The sequence below is a fragment of the Mustela erminea genome, chromosome 7 (assembly GCF_009829155.1).
Source record: "Mustela erminea isolate mMusErm1 chromosome 7, mMusErm1.Pri, whole genome shotgun sequence".
In the NCBI taxonomy this organism is placed as follows: Eukaryota; Metazoa; Chordata; class Mammalia; order Carnivora; family Mustelidae; genus Mustela; species Mustela erminea.
The window spans coordinates 137,096,192-137,113,477 of NC_045620.1; the positions used below are offsets into that span (position 1 = coordinate 137,096,192).

The 17,286-nt window shown below is 55.2% G+C and overlaps 1 protein-coding gene across 3 annotated transcripts in view; it reads right to left on the minus strand.

The window, feature by feature from the left end:
• Positions 1 to 628: 628 nt before the first annotated feature.
• RNF144A (ring finger protein 144A) overlaps positions 629 to 17,286 on the minus strand; it is a 105,460-nt gene continuing 88,802 nt past the window's right edge. For all 3 annotated transcript variants that reach the window (XM_032353405.1, XM_032353404.1, XM_032353403.1), the window contains 3 exons: positions 14,039 to 14,186; positions 8,479 to 8,568; positions 629 to 760 (listed from right to left, as the gene is read on the minus strand). In XM_032353405.1, the coding sequence (XP_032209296.1) occupies positions 629 to 760; positions 8,479 to 8,568; positions 14,039 to 14,186 (370 nt within the window). The remainder of the gene's footprint in view (positions 761 to 8,478; positions 8,569 to 14,038; positions 14,187 to 17,286) is intronic.

Here is a 17,286-nt window from a genome sequence, read left to right on the forward strand (position 1 = left end):
CAGAAAGGCATAGGATGGTGTAGATGCACCTTGTTGATTTTCCACTACTCAGTTGGAAGAAGGAAAAACAAAAAACAAACAAATAAAAAAAAGAACACCTTCTAAAAAAGGATTTTACTAAATGCCATTAGTAATAAAAACAGTTGTCATAAACAGAGTGCTTTTCTCAAGTCAGAATTATCGGATTCCGTCTGAAGTGAGTTGCAATCCTCAAAAGAATTCTTCTCCCAGCAACATGGCACCATCTTGACGCCAAGGAGGAGACGGACGCCAATTGCACGAGAGGGTCCCTTAAGCGACCATCAGACACTCCTAGTCTATCCCCACTGGGAGAAAACCGCCCGGTGTGCTCCGTGCAGCACCTCCCTTGTCAAGTCGGCAGAGATGGATTGTGGTGACGTGCCCTCCCCACGCCAGCCTGCCTTCCCCACACCCGGGTGACTGCCCCCAGGGCCTCAGCAGAAGTTCTGACATTAGTCCCTGAAATCACGGCATCCAGCGTGACACTGTGAAGCTCAATGGGGCACATAAGGCAAGAAAGATGTTTAGTGAGAGGGGACGGTGGGGCGGGGTGGGGGAGAGCCACGCTTCCCAGAGGCAGGGTCTTGATCCAGCATCGCGCCTTCCTCTAGGTGGGTAATGGGTCGTCGTCACCTTTACTGCACTTGCACTTGCAGCAGAGTACAAATGGAGTGGCCAAGAGCAGGAAAGGCGAGGCCACCAATAGCAGGAGCCCAAATCCAGCAAAAATGCCCACGACCTGCAAGAAGGAAACACAGGAGCAGAGGGTAAGGTGGTTCGTCTGCAAGTTCCACAGCTGAAGCATAAGCCACACAACCGCCCACCCACCCATCCTCTACCCATCCGCCGTCCCTTTACGTGCCTCTCCGGCCACCCGTCTACCCATCTATCCGTTCCTCCATCATCCATCATCCATCCGTCCATGAACCATCATCCAGCCATCCCTCACCCGCTATTCATCTGCCCACACATCCGTTCACCCAACCACACAGCTAGCTATCCACTCAACCACCCACCCATCCACTCAACGACCCATGCATCACCCATCGCGCATCATCCTTCCATCCATCATCCATCCACCCATCCCACCCATCCATCCAACCGTATCTCACCCATCCATCCACCCATCCACCCATCCATCCATCCATCCAACCGTATCTCACCCATCCATCCACCCATCCACCCATCCATCCATCCATCCAACCGTATCTCACCCATCCATCCACCCACCCACCCATCCATCCATCCATCCAACCGTATCTCACCCATCCATCCATCCATCCAACCGTATCTCACCCATCCATCCACCCATCCATCCATCCATCCATCCAACCGTATCTCACCCATCCATCCACCCATCCACCCATCCATCCATCCATCCAACCGTATCTCATCCATCCATGCATCCTTCCATCCACACATGCATCCATTGCCCATCCCCCATCATCCTCCTATCCACCCATCTACCCACCCCCCTCCATTCCTCTACCCATCCGTATCATCTGTCCCATCAAGCTCCCATCCATTCCTCGACACCCCCACCCAGCTGTATCCCCCGTCCATCCTGCCTTCTATCCACACATCATCCCCACGTCATCCACCCCGTCCTCCTCATACAACCATATGCCCCCCACCTACCACCTACCTATCAGTCACCGTTCACCTACCCGCCCATCCACCAATACTGCCTCCCCTTACTGCCTGCCCCTCACTCCTCCTGCCCTTTCTTTTTCTTCCTTTCCCTCTCCTCCCCCCTCCTTCTATCTAAGCACCCAGACCACTACCTATTTATAGATCTAATTAGCCAACAAGCCTCCCCTGAGCCAGACACTGTGCTGGGTATTACAAATACAGAAACACATCAGACCATGGATCCTAGAGGAGCACCCAGTTCACTGGAAAGACACTGAGATTTAACTGATTGCCAATACACTGCCATCACGTTCCAGGTATAAAGGGAGCCCAAGGGTCAGACATTTGCTAAGAGGATGGAGGACTGAGATTACGAAGAGGAAGGGGTAGCTGATGAACCAGAAAGACTAGGATCGGACGTTCCAGATGGGAGAACAGGAGAGACCCAAGTGCAGCGCATCAGGGAGGAAGCAGACCCATGACACTTCCAGAGTTTGAACCCAGGACTGCTCTCAAAACTGTTACAAGTTCTGGCTTTGTTTTATAACGCATGCTTGCGCCGAGGGATGAGTAAATGTAGACATGTTGTCAAGGAAGTCGGGCAGTGTGGCTGGTCAAAAGAGCCCGGTGTTTCCTCTTTGAAAGCCTTTGGCCAGGGCGCACACCCCCCAGGCGGAGGGCAGCCCCAAGGGCCATCTGAGGGCAGAGCCAGACCGCCACCTAGTGTTCACAATGATACATACACGACCACCCAGGCACGCCGTTCTAAGCCAGACTCCCCTGTTAGTGCCTCATCATTCTCAAAGACAAAATAAACCATCGAGGTACAAGATCTCTAAGGGCCATTATCGGCTCTGAAGCTGGATACCAGGCCAGGGCACTCAGATGTGTGGAAGAGAGGACACCTCTGCTTAGACCTCCGCCTGGAAACTGTCCTGCAGGCACCACATGCTTCTGCAACCGCACAGCTCACTCAAGGAGTCTGGCTCTCCCGCCTGCGGACTCCGCCCGTCCGTGGAGGTAATGTCGACGGTGGGTTACGGGACATGAAATCAGGTCAGGCTTTGTTAAAATCACGTGCACACCAATACTTCAGAAGAGATGAAAACGCCAGCAAGGGGTTATTTAGAGGGCGGTCGCGCCATCCCTACCACTTGGAGCGCACGGTCAGTCCCAAAGAAGCCAGGGACTCCTCGTGGCCACAAACATACCAAAATCCTTGACCAAACGCTCCCATTCTTGGGCAATAACACGCCTTCGTTTTCACCCTCTCTTGCCTCTTACTCTGCCTGCCGTTTCGTAAGCAAGGACACCGATCTCTTGCCGACTGGTGACAGGAAGGAGCAGATGTTGCCAGAAGGAAAACAGCCAGAGGTAAGGAATGACATAGGGAGCAAATGTCGCAAAGCAAAACCAGCCAGTCAGTGAGTGTGTTACAAACGTGCGTCAGGCGCTGGGTCCGTCGCTGCAGGAGACACGGGGCCTGGGGGTCCAGGCTCCGCAGGCGTCACCGCAGCGCAGCACCGCTCGTGCTGGCGATCTCGGGGAGTCCACGGCCTGGCGGGGCTTCTCTGACCGCGCGCGGCCCCCTGCGTCTCCCACCGTAAACGCGTCATGGATGTTCAAGAGATGAGCCGGCTGCGGGGAAACCGGTAGGCTCTGAGTCACCTCCCCCGGAGAGTTCTACAAACCACACTCCGGTGCTGGGGGACAAGACGCCAAAATCAAAGACATGTGAGGTGAATGCGCAGAACGTCTTTAATTCACTGGTGCCGGTCACGTGCCCCCAGCATCAGTGCCTGCCCAGCACGGGCTAGATGCGGCAGAGGCTGGGTGACAGGGGAGAGGGACCCAGGGCTGTGGCCGCTCACATGGCTCTTCCCAGTTCCCCCTGCAGGGACAGCACGGAGACAGCCTGAAAGAACCACCGCGGGAGTATTTGCACCACGCGGCGCTGCAGACTGGGGTGTCCCCTGCCTGGGAGCCAGCAGTTAAATACCCACCATGGCACTGCTGGGGTGTGCGCTTGAGGTGAGGGATTCCGGGAGGTACGAGAGCCGGCAGTGAGCCGAGCCTACGCCGATGTCCGCCAGGGGACAGCCCCACCTCTCTCCTGCCTGCCTTCGGTAATAGCGCCCCTCTCCTCTGCCGGTGAATACTGTTTGCTCTGAACTCCTTAGGCGCCTCTCTGTTCTCTGCACGAATGGGTTCTGCGGCGAGAGCAGGAAGACACCAGTTGTGACAAAGGGGTGAAAACTGCCCAGACACAGATGTGAGATGCAGAAAACAGGTGCTGGGAAGCTCGGGGGCTTCCCTGGGGAGGCCGCAGCTCCAGGCGGCGTGAGCCAGGTGCGGATGTGCTGAGGCGGCCAGAAGAGAGAGTCTTAGACTGTCTGGCTGAGCAGAGCGAACACAGATAAGCGGACTGGTGCAGGCAGGACCCCGGGGCGGAGTCTGGCAGAGCCAAACCAGGGAGCGCAGGGTCACCTCCCGGAAGCTGACCGTTGGTCATGTTGAGAGACTAGGGAGCAGGTGAGTTCCAGGGGCTTTCTGGCGGACGCCCCACAGGAAGGAAGACGGAGCCAGGAGAGCCTCCGGAGACCCTCCGGGAGTCCCAGCAGGCCAGGCAGGCGGAAGGGAGGGAGGATGGGGAGGAGAGGCTCGGGCCAGAAGACGGTCCAGAAAGCAGAGTCAGCAAGACGCGAAGGGATCCAGGAGTGCTGCGCTCAGTTTGGCCAGAGGGGACAGATATGCGACCTCGGTAACGAGAGAAGAGCGGTGAGTTCCACTCAGATGTTCTGAGCGAGAGCGACGGCCGGGTCCCCACGCGAAGATATCTATGAGGCGGTCGGTGTGTCCATGGTCTCGAGCTCGGGGAGGAGCCAGCAGATTTCAGGACCATCAGCACACAGATGCTCATACGAGGGACTGCCTCCCAGGGAGGGAGCACAGACTGCAGAAAACAACTGAATTAAGCCATCCCACCATCTGTGCACAGAAGAGAAGGCCATCTAGAAAGCTCTCATCAGCTCAGGCCACCAGAACCAAGCACCACAGACATCTGTCTTTTCACCATCTTTGGGGGTGCGGGGTCTGAGGCGAGTTGCACCCTCTGCACGTGGCTGGCCCTCTGCACTGGTCTGTGCCCTCATCTTCTCAGAAGGGCACTGGTCACGCTGGATCAGGCCCGCCCAGCAGCCCCCTGGCCGTCATCCCCTTTCCGAGGGACCCGCTTCCAGATACAGTTACGCTCAGAGGCACTGGGGCTTTGGGCTATAAGACGTGAATTCTGGGGGTGGGGAGGCTAATTCAGCCCCTAACAAAGGAGGTCCCTGGGAGGAGTATCTGTGTACGTGTATATGTATATGTATATGTGCTGCCAAAGTGAGCACAGGATTACAAGAGAGTCAGGAAAAGCTGAGCATCCGGGAAGCCCCCAGGTGGGGTGGAGTGGGATTGGGGGCTGACACAGGTATCACAGGGACGGACGCAGGGACTGACGGCACCCTTGGATCCCATGCGCTGGTTCTTGGGGTCCCCCAACGGGCTGCCCGCACCCTCTAGACCGACCTCTCCTCAACTCCCTCTACTCCTATCCAGGCTCTCGAGGGCTCTGGGGCACCCACATTCCAACTCTGCACCACGAGTGCTCTGGGAACCCAGACAGTGAGGTACCTGCAAGATGGGCCATGAGGGCCACGGGGCAGATGGCCGGCCTTGGCCGTGCAAACCACTGCATTTCCAAGAGGGTTGGACAGTGGTGCTGCCTGAGGGGAAGCGGGAAAGAGAGCAAGGCCGGGAGTGGGGTTTAGGGCACACAAAGGAGCCACACTGGCTGCAGGGGCGTGAGCCCGGGAGGAACTGGGGGGTCTGGGTCACGCAGGCTTCTTGTCTGAGTGACACGGAGGCTGGAGAGGCACGTCCCAAAATGGGGGGCACGTGGAGGAGGAGGGGACCTCAAGGGAAAATCCAAGCCCCACTCACACACGTTCTGTCGCCCACATGGGGAGAGCTAGTGGCAGCTGGGAGCCGAGGGGGCTCTGCGGCCACAGGAGGGACCGGGAGTGCACAAGGAGAGCTCCGCCATCACTGGGGTCACAAGGGCTGGTCCCACCTCCCCATAAACAGAATAAGAAGCCATCGGTGACCCCTCCGTCAGTCCACTCCGGATCCTCGTCTCACCGGCACAAAGTCTGCGGCCCGAAAGCAACGCAGCTGTCTCGAGATCTGCTGCCAACCGAAGGCATGGGGCACCCTGGGTTAGGACAAGAGACAGCGCCTGTGCCCGTCCCACGGAGCTCTGTGAGACATAGTCTCGGGCGGGCTCCCCGCACGGGCCGTCCAGGATGGGCTGCCTGGAGCACGCTCCCGCCCTTCAGCCTGGCCCCGCGGGTGCTCGTGGACACAGGTCCGGGCACGGGTGTGCGTCCAGAGCCTGGTTATCCGCTGGAGCCCTTAAATGCCAACCTTTGGCTAAAAGGGAGCTCCCCCTTCATTGCGCGGGAAGAGGCCCGAGGGTTCCCTGCTCAGGAGCGAAGGAAGAGCCAGTGTCGAGCAGACCCTCGCCCGTGGGGTAACGGAGTCCTCTGGGAGGAGACGGATCTAGGGCGGAGGTCATGGACCTCCACCCCTGACGCTGGACGCCGACGCTGGATGCCAACGCCGGACCCCGGGGCAGCACCAGAGACAGCGACCATGTCTAAGAGACGGTGTCTAAGGGACGGGAGAGGGGCATAGGACGCGCAGACAAGTGAGCATCTCCTGCCCCCATCGAGCACTCTGTGCGGGGTCAGGGGACGGCAAGCTGGACAGCCCTCGCACCTGCAGCCAGAGCCTCCCAGACCTCCCTGCGACGGCTGCCTCCTGATCGCAAGACCACGTGTCCACAGAGACCCTGTGACACCGGATAAACGAAGTGACGTCACTCGGACAGAATGGAATTGTGCGAAACTTTTACCTGACAGACCCTTCTGCTCACGGCAGGACACCTTGTGAGAAAACTCACGGCGGGGCTCTAGGTAGAATGTACTTGGCACGTGATACTTTTAGTCCCACAAAAATATGGGGAGCAGCCTACAAGGATCAGGAGAACTCACGCTAAAATTCTCCAAAAAAAATCTCCTAAAACAATGTTATCTAACTTTGCATCTAAAATTGGGAAAGCAAAGGCACAGGGACTTTGTAACGTCAACGAATGACACAGAGTGACCGATCACCACCCCTAGAAACGGGGAGTCACTGCGGGGCAGTTGCCGGAGGAGGACCCAACAGCCCTGCCGGGCGCCTCAGCAACTCCACCACGTGGGCCGTAGAGACGGTGATTCAGGCACTTCTGGGGCCTCTGCCCCGAGACCTGCTCTTCCAACCCCTCCCTGGGCAGCCCCACCCGCCTCAAGCAGCCACACAGGGGTGGTGAGCCTGAGGGCAGATGCGGGCTGGCCTCTCATCCCATCTCTGACTGCTCTGCTTCACCCCTGCTCTGTCCCCTCAGACCATCACCCCATGGCTCTACCCCCAACCCTCCCTGTTCCCTCTGCCTGTCTCCCCTCATCTGCCCCCCCTGCCTGTTTCCCCCCTGCCTGACTGACTGTCCCCCCTCTGCCTGACTGTCCCTTCTCTGTCTGACTCCCCCCTCTGCCCCATCCCCCACTCCCACAGCCAGCTCCTCCTCGTCGTCGCTGGGAAAATTACCCAAAGGAAACCTCATTTACAATGGCATCAGGGGGTCAGCAGGTAGACCTCAGCTGTCCTCAGGGTCAGACCCAACAGGGCCCCACGTGGGGATACTACTTTAGCGGCTCCTTTGCTTCCTCAGCAGGAGGAAGGACGGTTTCCTCCGCTTCCCCCAGGAGCAGCCCAGCCACGGAGAGATGCTCACAGCTCAGCCACGGAGAAGCCACGACATCTGGGGCTCGCAGCTTATTCCAAAGGACTCCCGATGTCCGTAGCGGCCTTCCCTGCGGCCCTTTCTTCCATCAAAGGGACTCGTTCTCCTTTGCTCTCCAGACCTGCCTAGGGTTTGGCTGTAGCTCGCCTGTCCCAAGTGGCATTCCTATGCTATTGCCCAATACAGCCGTTTTTGCCAGGAGAGCCGCTGGGAATTTGACTCTGAGGGCTAGCGTCACTCAGCACCCCGCCGTGGGCGCCACCTCCAAGGGCCCTTCCGGCCAGGCCCTCGTACCCACCTCCTCTTCCGCTGACTCCTGCCCCTGGTTATCTCTGTTCCTGCACGGAACGTGGGTCCCGCAAGACAGGGACACACCGGTCCTATCCCCCGGAGTATCGCCAGCCCCAGAAGAGGGCCTGGCATGCGGGAGGAAAGACTGGGAGTTCCGAGTGTGAAGGAGCACGGATGCACAGGCCCTGCGGAAACCCCGCCGGCTGCCTAGACGCTCCCGGGGAGGGGCTTTTCCCATTCTCTCTGTCCCCCTTTCCTGGGACTACCTTGCTTACCCCAAGGCCACTAGAGAAAGATCCACATTAAGGGCCACACAAGGATTAAGCCACCCAGAGGCTCACCATCAAAGCCGTGGGTCAGGTGCGGGGAAGCCAGTCTGTCCTTAAGGAGCTCTCACGTGCTAAACACAATGCATACTTACTGCCACTTCGGGCCAGGGCTACCCTGGGGGTACCCTGCACACCTAACCTTTCGGTACCCTTAGGGCTGTGGTAAGCATGATCTTAGACCAAGAAAGTGAGGTGCGACCCAGGCCGACCAGCTCTGCTTTTCCATACGGCGTGTCTCCAAGGCCCTGGCGCACCAGGTCTCTCTCCAGGACATCAAAGTTCCAGGTCTCTCTCCAGGACATCAAAGTCACCTCCTACCTGTGTCCGATGCCAGATGACAGACGCCCTGGAATGGCCCAGCTTATTCCGGCAGGGTCCTTTATCGTAATGGATCAGGAGGAAATCATCCTGTGAAGACGAGAGAGAGAGAGAGAGAGAGAGAGAGAGAGCAGGGCTGATGGCAGGTTCTTCTCCGAACAGTGAGCGAGTCCTGCCAGGGCCGAGTTTCTTTCTTTAGTTCCAAAGCGAGTCGGGGTCTGAGAGGGAGTGGGTGGCTGAGGAAGGACACCCGCGGTGCTGGGCGGCCAGTGGGATCTCAGTCCTCACCGTCCCGGTCCCGGGAGCATCCCCGGAGGGAGGCGGCTGTGGGCACTAGAGGGAGCCCTGCCCCAGATTTCCGCCTCCTGCTTTTGCAGACAGATAATCTCTGGGAAGCGAGGCTTATGAACAAGTAGGTCACAGGCTCCCGCTACCCCAGGAGCGGCTCGGGGGCCCTGGCTGCGTTTGATTCCACGGGAGCAAGTCGGCTTCACATCTTCCTGCCGCCTGCCCGCAGGATTACCCCTGGCTTAGAGGATTCCCTTGATCTCTGGCTCGTCCTCCTCCATTACCGAGGGGCTTGTCACCGGTGAAGTGCTTCTTCCTTTCGGCTCAGACCACGAAAGCGGACTCATTACTCAGCACAACTGGGTCGGCCACCACCTGCCATCTACGGGCCCTCCGATGGTCTGAAGTGAGTTCTGACTCACCGAGGCATCCTGTTCCTGCTGCTCCCCACGCCCCCGAGCTCTCTCCTCCCATCCAACCTCCGGTCGCCCCCAGGCTCTACGAGTTGGGCCCCCCAGCTGAGGACAAGCGTGAAGTACGTGCCCGCCTCTGTGCGTGGCACCCCAGCCCTGAGCACGCCCCCGCTGAGCCTGCGGGAACGGGGTTTCCTACCCAAACCCTCCGCTCCCCGCCCTCTGAACAGGAAGTACCATTTTCTCTCCCGTTAAACAGACAAAGACACAGCTCCATAAACAGTACCCAGGAGGGGCTGACGGCTGTTTACTCACTCAGCCAACGGTGTAAACAGACAGCCTCATCCTGAGAAAGGAATAAATAAGCGACCAGGACCAGTGTTACTGAGGGCGGGGAAGTCACTCTTCCAAGAGTCCTGGGCTGCCGCGCATACAGCCTAGAGTCTGGCCCTTAAAATCAGCCTGGCTTGAACCAGACTGGGGGACCGCGTTCAGCGAACCTGGCTCCCCTCCAGAGAACGGCGCCGGCCTGAAGTCTGTGGACCGTCCAGGGCCTCCTCCTGGTGCCAGGCTGCACCGTGTGCATCACAGAGCACTGGTCTCTCTGGGGTCGCAGTGGGAAGCCTTGTGGGAGGCTGGAAGGCCCAGCTTGCCACCACCTGCCTCCCCGCCCTTCCCTGAGTCCCCTGCACGGTGGGAGGAAGCCCAGGCATAAAAGAAGAGGAAGCCTCTTCCAGCCCGAGCTTCATTGTCTCTGAAACAATTTTTGACATCTGTCCACTGTGGACCTTGCTTCCTTAAATTTCTAATTAAGATTTTATTTATTTATTTATCTGTCTATCTAGAGAGCATGTAAGTCAGGGGGAGTGGCAGACAGAGAGGGAGGCTCTCCAAGAGACGCCCCGCTAAGCGCAGAGCCCAACAGTTGAGCTCTATCCTGAGATCATGGCTTTGAGTGGAAGCCAAGAGTCAGTCGCTTAACTGAGCCCAGCTGAGCCCCCCAGGCGCCCCTCCTTGAATTCTCGGTTCCGCTTTCCCTTCTGCTGGCATCATCGTACGCTGAGATTAGCTCATTCTCCGTGCCTGGGTCTTGCGCTCCCAGACTGCCTATCACAAAGTTTCGCACCGTAGGCGAACAGATAGCTTCTGAATTCGTTTTCTGAAACAAACTGGAAATGTTTCCGGGCGACCCCAGCTCCTCCTGATCGGGGGGCGCTGCTGCTCCGAGTCCCGCGGCTGAACGGAAGCGCGTTCACACGGTACCTTCCACTCTACGATGCTTTTTACAAAATATAAATGATTTCCTCGTGACTTGAAGTATATTGGCAAAGGCCTTGGGCAGAACAGCCCCCGGGACCTGCCAGGAATCCAGGTGTATTTCTGTACGGAGACAGTTTGTCCTGACTACTGTTCAGGGAGGTCTCATGAAGCCCCCGGCTGGAAACAGAAACAATGCAACGCAGCAGAAAGCTGCCATCACAGAGATCTTCAAAGATAAAAATAAATCCCCTCGGGCCTTTTGAGTCAAACTCTGGCTGACGCTAGTCTAACCCCAAACTGTGCTATTTTTCGGAGACAAAGATGAAAGAGTGGATGCGGGTTCATTCCTCACTCCTCCGGTGCCTTTGGGAAAGGCTGTTAAATCTTCCTGGGTTCCCCATGGGGAAGGAAATACCTCCCACTCTCACAGAAAGAACGCACGCATCAAATACGATGGGTGCGTAGAGCCAATCGCACAGGGTGGGCACTGAACAATTACCCCCACAAAGATGATCTAGGTACTCCCCGAAAAAACAGAAGAAAGAAAGAAAGTGCGAGTGTCCCTTGCTGGGAGGGCATCCCAGACGGGATGCGGAGGAGCGCTAAGGGCGGGCCCTTGAGGACCCGGGACAGGCACAGACCTGGGAATGAGGCACATGCTGGGAGGAAGCAGCCGCACAGGATCTAGACCCCCCCGCCGAGTGGACAGGCACAAGCAAAAGACAAGTGACAGGCGTTCCTGTGTTAGAAGCCCAGCCTGCCTCCAGCCAGGCGTTCGCACTTGTCTTAAATCACGGTGATGGCCCTGGGTGAGCCGCTCCACAGCAGACTCCCTTTCTCTGCGAATCTGCGTTCTAAGGCCACAGGGTCATTTCTCAGCAGTTCTTTGTTTACAAACAGGAAGTGCTTGGCCTTGAGGATGGATGACTTTCACGGTGGAAAAGGGCAAGGCGGTGCCCGAGTCCTTAGTTCAGGCAGAGTAGGGATGGCAGGGCTTCAGAACTCAGACAGACAGACAGACAGACAGGGTGCTTCTCCAGGGACCAGAGCAGGGTCGACAGCCTTGTGTTCCGTGAAGACCACTCCCGTTCCTGTAGCTTCATCAACGCAGGGCAGTGATCACGCCCGAAACTATACCTCCTGCTCTGTCAGCCTGTTTCCAATACTTCCCCCCAAAGTCTCTTCAAGGAGACTGGGCAACACAGAGTAAAATGGACATTTCCTTCCACTCCCCTTTAGGAAAAGTCATAAGGAGTGGCAAATCACAGACCAGACACTAGATGATACATCCTAACTTAAAAATCAGTTTTCTCCATAAAATTGGAACATGGTATGATACAAAACTATATATATAATGTAGAGAAAGACCATATATACACACATATATTATCTCATATATATACTGTATATATATGTAGTACACAGATCTGAAAACTCCAAGGCCCTAAGGACTTCAGAGTGCTTGAGACAGGCTTCTAGATGTCTCTTCCCACCACACAAGGTCACAGAACACACTTGCTTGGATGTAAGATAAAGAAAATTAATCTTGCCAAACTGATTTCTTAAACTTGACCTTGGATAAGATAATGAAGCCTCCAGGATAGCAAAAGGGTGTTATCTTCCCAAGATTTGTTGAACTATACATGGTTCTACTGTCGCTTTAGTAATTTATAGTTAATAAAGGAAAAACAGACTTCTCAAAACAAACCAACCCCAAAGAAGCAATCTAGCTGACACCTTTAAAGGTGGCCTTCAGGTTACAGACCGCTTGGAGACTCCATCTCAAGCAGGCATTTACTTTCGTCCTGATAATCTGTAGACCCATCCTGAAGACAACAGGCCAAGTTTCAAAGTTACTGCACTTGACCCACTGTTAGGAACCCTTCTTCCTTCACCTTGGCAGCCCTGAGACGCTGGCCCCTTCTTGGCCCTCAGGAGCTAAGCGGACTGCTCTGATATGGGCCCTAGGAGGGACACTTCCCCTGAAAAGTGCTTTGATGGCACAGAGGGAGGGAAGCAGGGGTAGGCTGTGGACAATTCCTAAAAAGGTAAAGCAGGGATCTGTGGCAACCCTCCTTTATTTCAGTTAGGTCTTAATGGCTTAATACTATTTTTGGAAGAACTGGACGGAGTTGTCCTGCTGTATAGGACAGACATATAAAATACATAGGACACATGACTTGATGTGCTTTGACAGTCACTAAGCACAGTCATTTTAACAGATGACTATCTCTGCTACTTAACTGTGGTTTAAAAAACCTAGGTACAGGGGCACTTGGGTGGTGCAGTCAGTTAAGCGTCTGACTCTAGGTTTTGCCTCAGGTCATGATCTCAGGGTCTTGAGACAGAGCCTGGTGCTGGGTTCACAGGGAGCATGGAGCCTGCTTAAGATTCTTTCTCCCTCTCCCTCTGCCCCTCCCCACAGCAAGCACTCTCTCTTTTTACACTAAATAAGTAAATCTTAAAGCAAAAACGAAAACAAAAACCTAGGTACAAATAAACTCTTGTAAAACTAAAGTCAGAATGTCATCACTTTGGCAAAAAGCCCATTTCCCTCAGCGGGCTGAGGAAGGAGACTATGGAACTGAAAAGAAGTGCATCTGGCTTTGAAACTCCAGAAAAACAAACAAACAAACAAACAAAAAACCAACCAACCAAACAAACAAACAAAAACAAACCAGGTGCTTCAAGAGGGGAGAGCCAGGCACTCCCAGCAGGAAGTGCAGAGATCCTGGGGTACAGAAGCACTCAGCACAGGGCACACTTGCAAGGAGGTGGCCATATGAGGCCAGGAACTTCCACTCTGCCAGATGGCTCAGAGTGTGTGTTTTTCTGTCGTGAAGGTGACAGAAGGTCAGCAGAGTAGCTGTGTCCCCACCACCCCAGTTCCCTGTCCCGTGCCTCTGTTTACCCTTCCCAGTGCACTGACAGTCCCTGCTGTGCTCCCTGCGGTGCACTACACATTTGCATCCCTATACATTGGCATCCCCCCAGACTCCTAGGTTGAGGCCAAGCCCCGCCCCCCCATCCCCTGGGATGCTATCTAAAGTGGGATCTTTGGGAGGTGATTAGGCTCAAATGAGGTAATGAGATGGGCAGACGCCCCATGACGGGATTAGTGCCCTTGTACAATGAGGGCGAGACACCCATCTCTCTCTCTGCCACATGAAAGTGACCATCTGTAAACCAAGAGAAAGCTTCTCTTGTCTCTCTTGGCACTGGGTCAGATGCCAAGAACCGAATCGGCTCGGATCCTAATCTTGGGCTACCCAGCCTTGGAGCATGAGCAATAAATGTCCTGTTTCAGCTCCCAGTCTCTGGCATTCTGTGACAGCAGGCGGAGCCAAGACCGTCCCCACAGACCAAACTTGTGGCCCGAAGACCCCATCCACCTGGGCTGAATGCTAAGCCCGAGCTGACCTTCTGTTTCGCGGAACTCCTCCCACCACGGCTCTGATGAATCCGTATTTCCATAAGCATAGAGAAACACCAGACCTTACTTCTGTTCCCAGACGCACTCCTGAAGCTCTTTAGGAAATGGCTGGTGTGTTCCCCCCTCCCGGGCCGAAGCTCAAAGCCGAGCTCGAAGCTGTACTCACATCCAGAGACTCGAGGCAGTACCAGCAGAAGGCGTGTTTGCAGTTCTTACACATCATCTGGGCGCACCCCTCGTCCCGCTCGATGTAGACCTTGCACTTGGGGCAGCGTTTGATGGGTGCGTCGTCCTCCTCCAGTTTGAAAGCAGAGCTGTGGGGGGAGAGTCCATCAGTGGGAGGCTCAGCAGGGCTGGGTGGGGTGGGGGGTGCCGTCAGGATCAGCGAGGCTGCAACCATTAGTGTGACTAGAGGGGGCCCAGGTGACTTCTAATTATAATGTTATAAAATGAAACTAAGACTCTGTAAAACATTTACTGAAAAAACATGTGGATCAGCCAGTTGGATTTAAAAGCAATTATCAGTATGTACTTAGGTTTAGATATGTGCAGACAAAAGAAATTATGGCAGAGGTTTATAAAGAAGGTGTCTGCGTCATGGGATGATGGTCAAATTTTATGTCTTTATTCATGTATTTGTCTAATTTCCAAAGGATCGATGAGAATTTTTACGTACTTTGCTATTATCAGGAAAAAATTAATAAATGTTAAAAATCTGTGCTCATCGATGAGTCAGATCTACTGGGCCTGTCTTTACAGAGTCACTTTCCTGAGAAGTCTGGTGAGGTCTGCAGTGGTTGGCGTGACGGGCTATAAGCCCGGGGTCACGGCTGGCGTGACACAGACTGGCTGTAACAGCCGCACCGGGCCTCGGGCCTCTCAGTGTGGGCACGCTGGAACAACACATGGGACAGGAACACACTGTCGCATCGTGCACGGGTGAACTTGGCCATAAACGACATCAATCATTCTATGTTGCTAGTAAAGAGAGGACAGAGACATTTTGGTATGACCCCAGAAGAATGTTCATCCCATGCCATTAAATTTAAAGAGAAAGCTAAAAAAACATGCATGGAAACATCTGGAAGAAAAAGTGGTCAGCTGCTACAAGCAGTTATCACTGACTGTGGGAATGCATTTGTTGTATTATTTGAGCTCACTGCATCAGTCCAACATCCGTAGGAGAAAAATGATCTCCCACTGGAGTGAGCAGCCTTCTAGAACGTAATGCCTTCTGGAGCATATGCTCACGGACAGGGAGCAGATTCTGGCATTTGGACTACATTCTGGAGGAGGGACCTTCCACAAGCATCAGAGTAAACATAACGATTCAAATCGTTTGCCTATAGTATGAGCTATCGGATAATTAGGAGGGGTTCCTCCTCAGTGAGGCGTGGGATCCCGCTGAATGTGGTTGTGTGCTGGTCACTAGCAGCTGGTGACCAGTGGGGACATCCCCAAAGGCGGCAGCGTGTCCTCACAGTGAGGAGCACGGGGTCTAGAGACAGGTCCTGACCATGTGGCTCGGGTTTCAGCAGCGTGAGTGTGTCCCCTGCTCTAGGCGAGGCTCTCGGCCTCCACCTCGGGGTGCAGTGGGGCCGGAAAGGGTTTCTGTGCACGTGGTACACACACCCAGAGCCCGGCGGGCAGGCAGTGGGCACTCAGTAAGCGACAGCTCTTATTCTAGTCCCCCTGAAAGGTAACAGTCTCTCCTGCTCTGATTCTTGTCCAATATGAAGACAAAACACACAGCAACCAGGCTGCACAGGATAGGCTTGAACTGAGCCAGGGCGGTCACACTCAAGGGCCTCCAGCGGGCCCAGGGAACACAGTCAGCTCTGCGCAAACACGAGCTGTGCCCTCCGGATTGCTGCAACGTGCCCAACAGTCACGGGCACCAAACCCAGAGACCGAGGCTGCCTATCGGGTTAGATAACACTGCTTCAGTCTGAAAGCCAGTTGTGACCCTAAAGTAATGGAACTAATTTCCTCATGTGAGTCATAAGCTCATTTGGAGGGAAATTGCAGGAACGGGGACAGCGTTATCAGCAGAGGATGAAGACCGGGTCTCAGGGAAACGTCTCAATGGGAACAGCGGAAATACGTAAGTTCTGGTGTGGCGCGGGTGCCTAGAAATTCACGTGGTATGGACGATGGTTTCCAAACACCTCCAGGCACCTGAATTACATTTCAAATTATTATTAATAACAACCGTTACTATTATAAACTCAAATTTAGGAAAGTAGATTAGGGCATCTTCGACCGCTTCCTCGCCATCGGCCCAGGGCAGACACACCGCAGTCATCGGAGCTGGTCAGGTGCTGGACGGGAACATGGGCTGAGGGAAGAAAGAACGTAACGCAACCCTACTGCATGGAAAAGGAGGAAGCGGTTCATTCCAGCATCCGAGTGCCGGCTGGATGCCAAGATCTGGGGTGACAAAGTCCCCGCAAGCCCAGGCCGTGAGGTGGGGAGCTCAGCTTAGTGGGGGAATCAGCTACACACGCAGGTGAGCTCCAGCAGAATGTGCCTGGCGTTCTGATCAATACAGATCTGGTGGGGGCACACAGGTGCGGTCAGCAGCCCTGCCCTGGGAATGGGGTAGCTTGAGGAAGAAGGGATGTGAGCCCATCTTCGCCCGTGGTGAGGGGTCTCCAGGGAAAGAGGGGGCTGGGGGGCACGCAGGCACAGGTACAAACGTGCTGACCCGGGAGAGGAAGGATGGGCCGAGAGGTTCTCCGTGCAGGTGCAGCTGTGGGCAGTGGGGGAGCGGCAGCAGGGGGGAGAGGAAAACAGGGAGCAGCTGGTGACCACACCTTTGGGTGGCCAGTGGGAGCCCCTCGATCAAGAACACAGCCTCAACAGGCACAGGGCCAACACCATCTTGGGGAACCATCTGTGCTACAGACTTTACAGGACATCAATTGCTGAGTATTACCAACTGCTTATGACTCATCCGACTTAATTTCAGGGTACATACACTGATGCTGCCGTGTCTCTCTGGGCTTCGGCCTCAGGGTCTGACCAGGGGACAAGAGGGGGGAGATGCAGTCTGTTTCCCCGCCCTCCCCCATCTTCCCGTCGGCCCGCTCTGCTAGGGAAGTGCAGCCCCTTGCTCCCAGACGCCTGGAAACCTATTTTTGGTAATCCCTTTGGTATCTGCAACCGCTGACCACCTACCCTGTCACTGTGCCCCCTGTCTCAGATCACCGTACACACGGGGGGGTCTTGGACAACTTTAGGTACCATAGGACTTCAAACTCCTCATGGTAAGAAACTGTCTCTACGTTTGTCCTTCCAGACAGGCTGCGTGTGTCTGCTTCCTGGGCAGACAGTGCTGGCTTACTGTGCCACTGCTCTGCACGGTACCTGACACATAGTCAGTTCTCAGAAATAATCAACCCACTCGCCCAC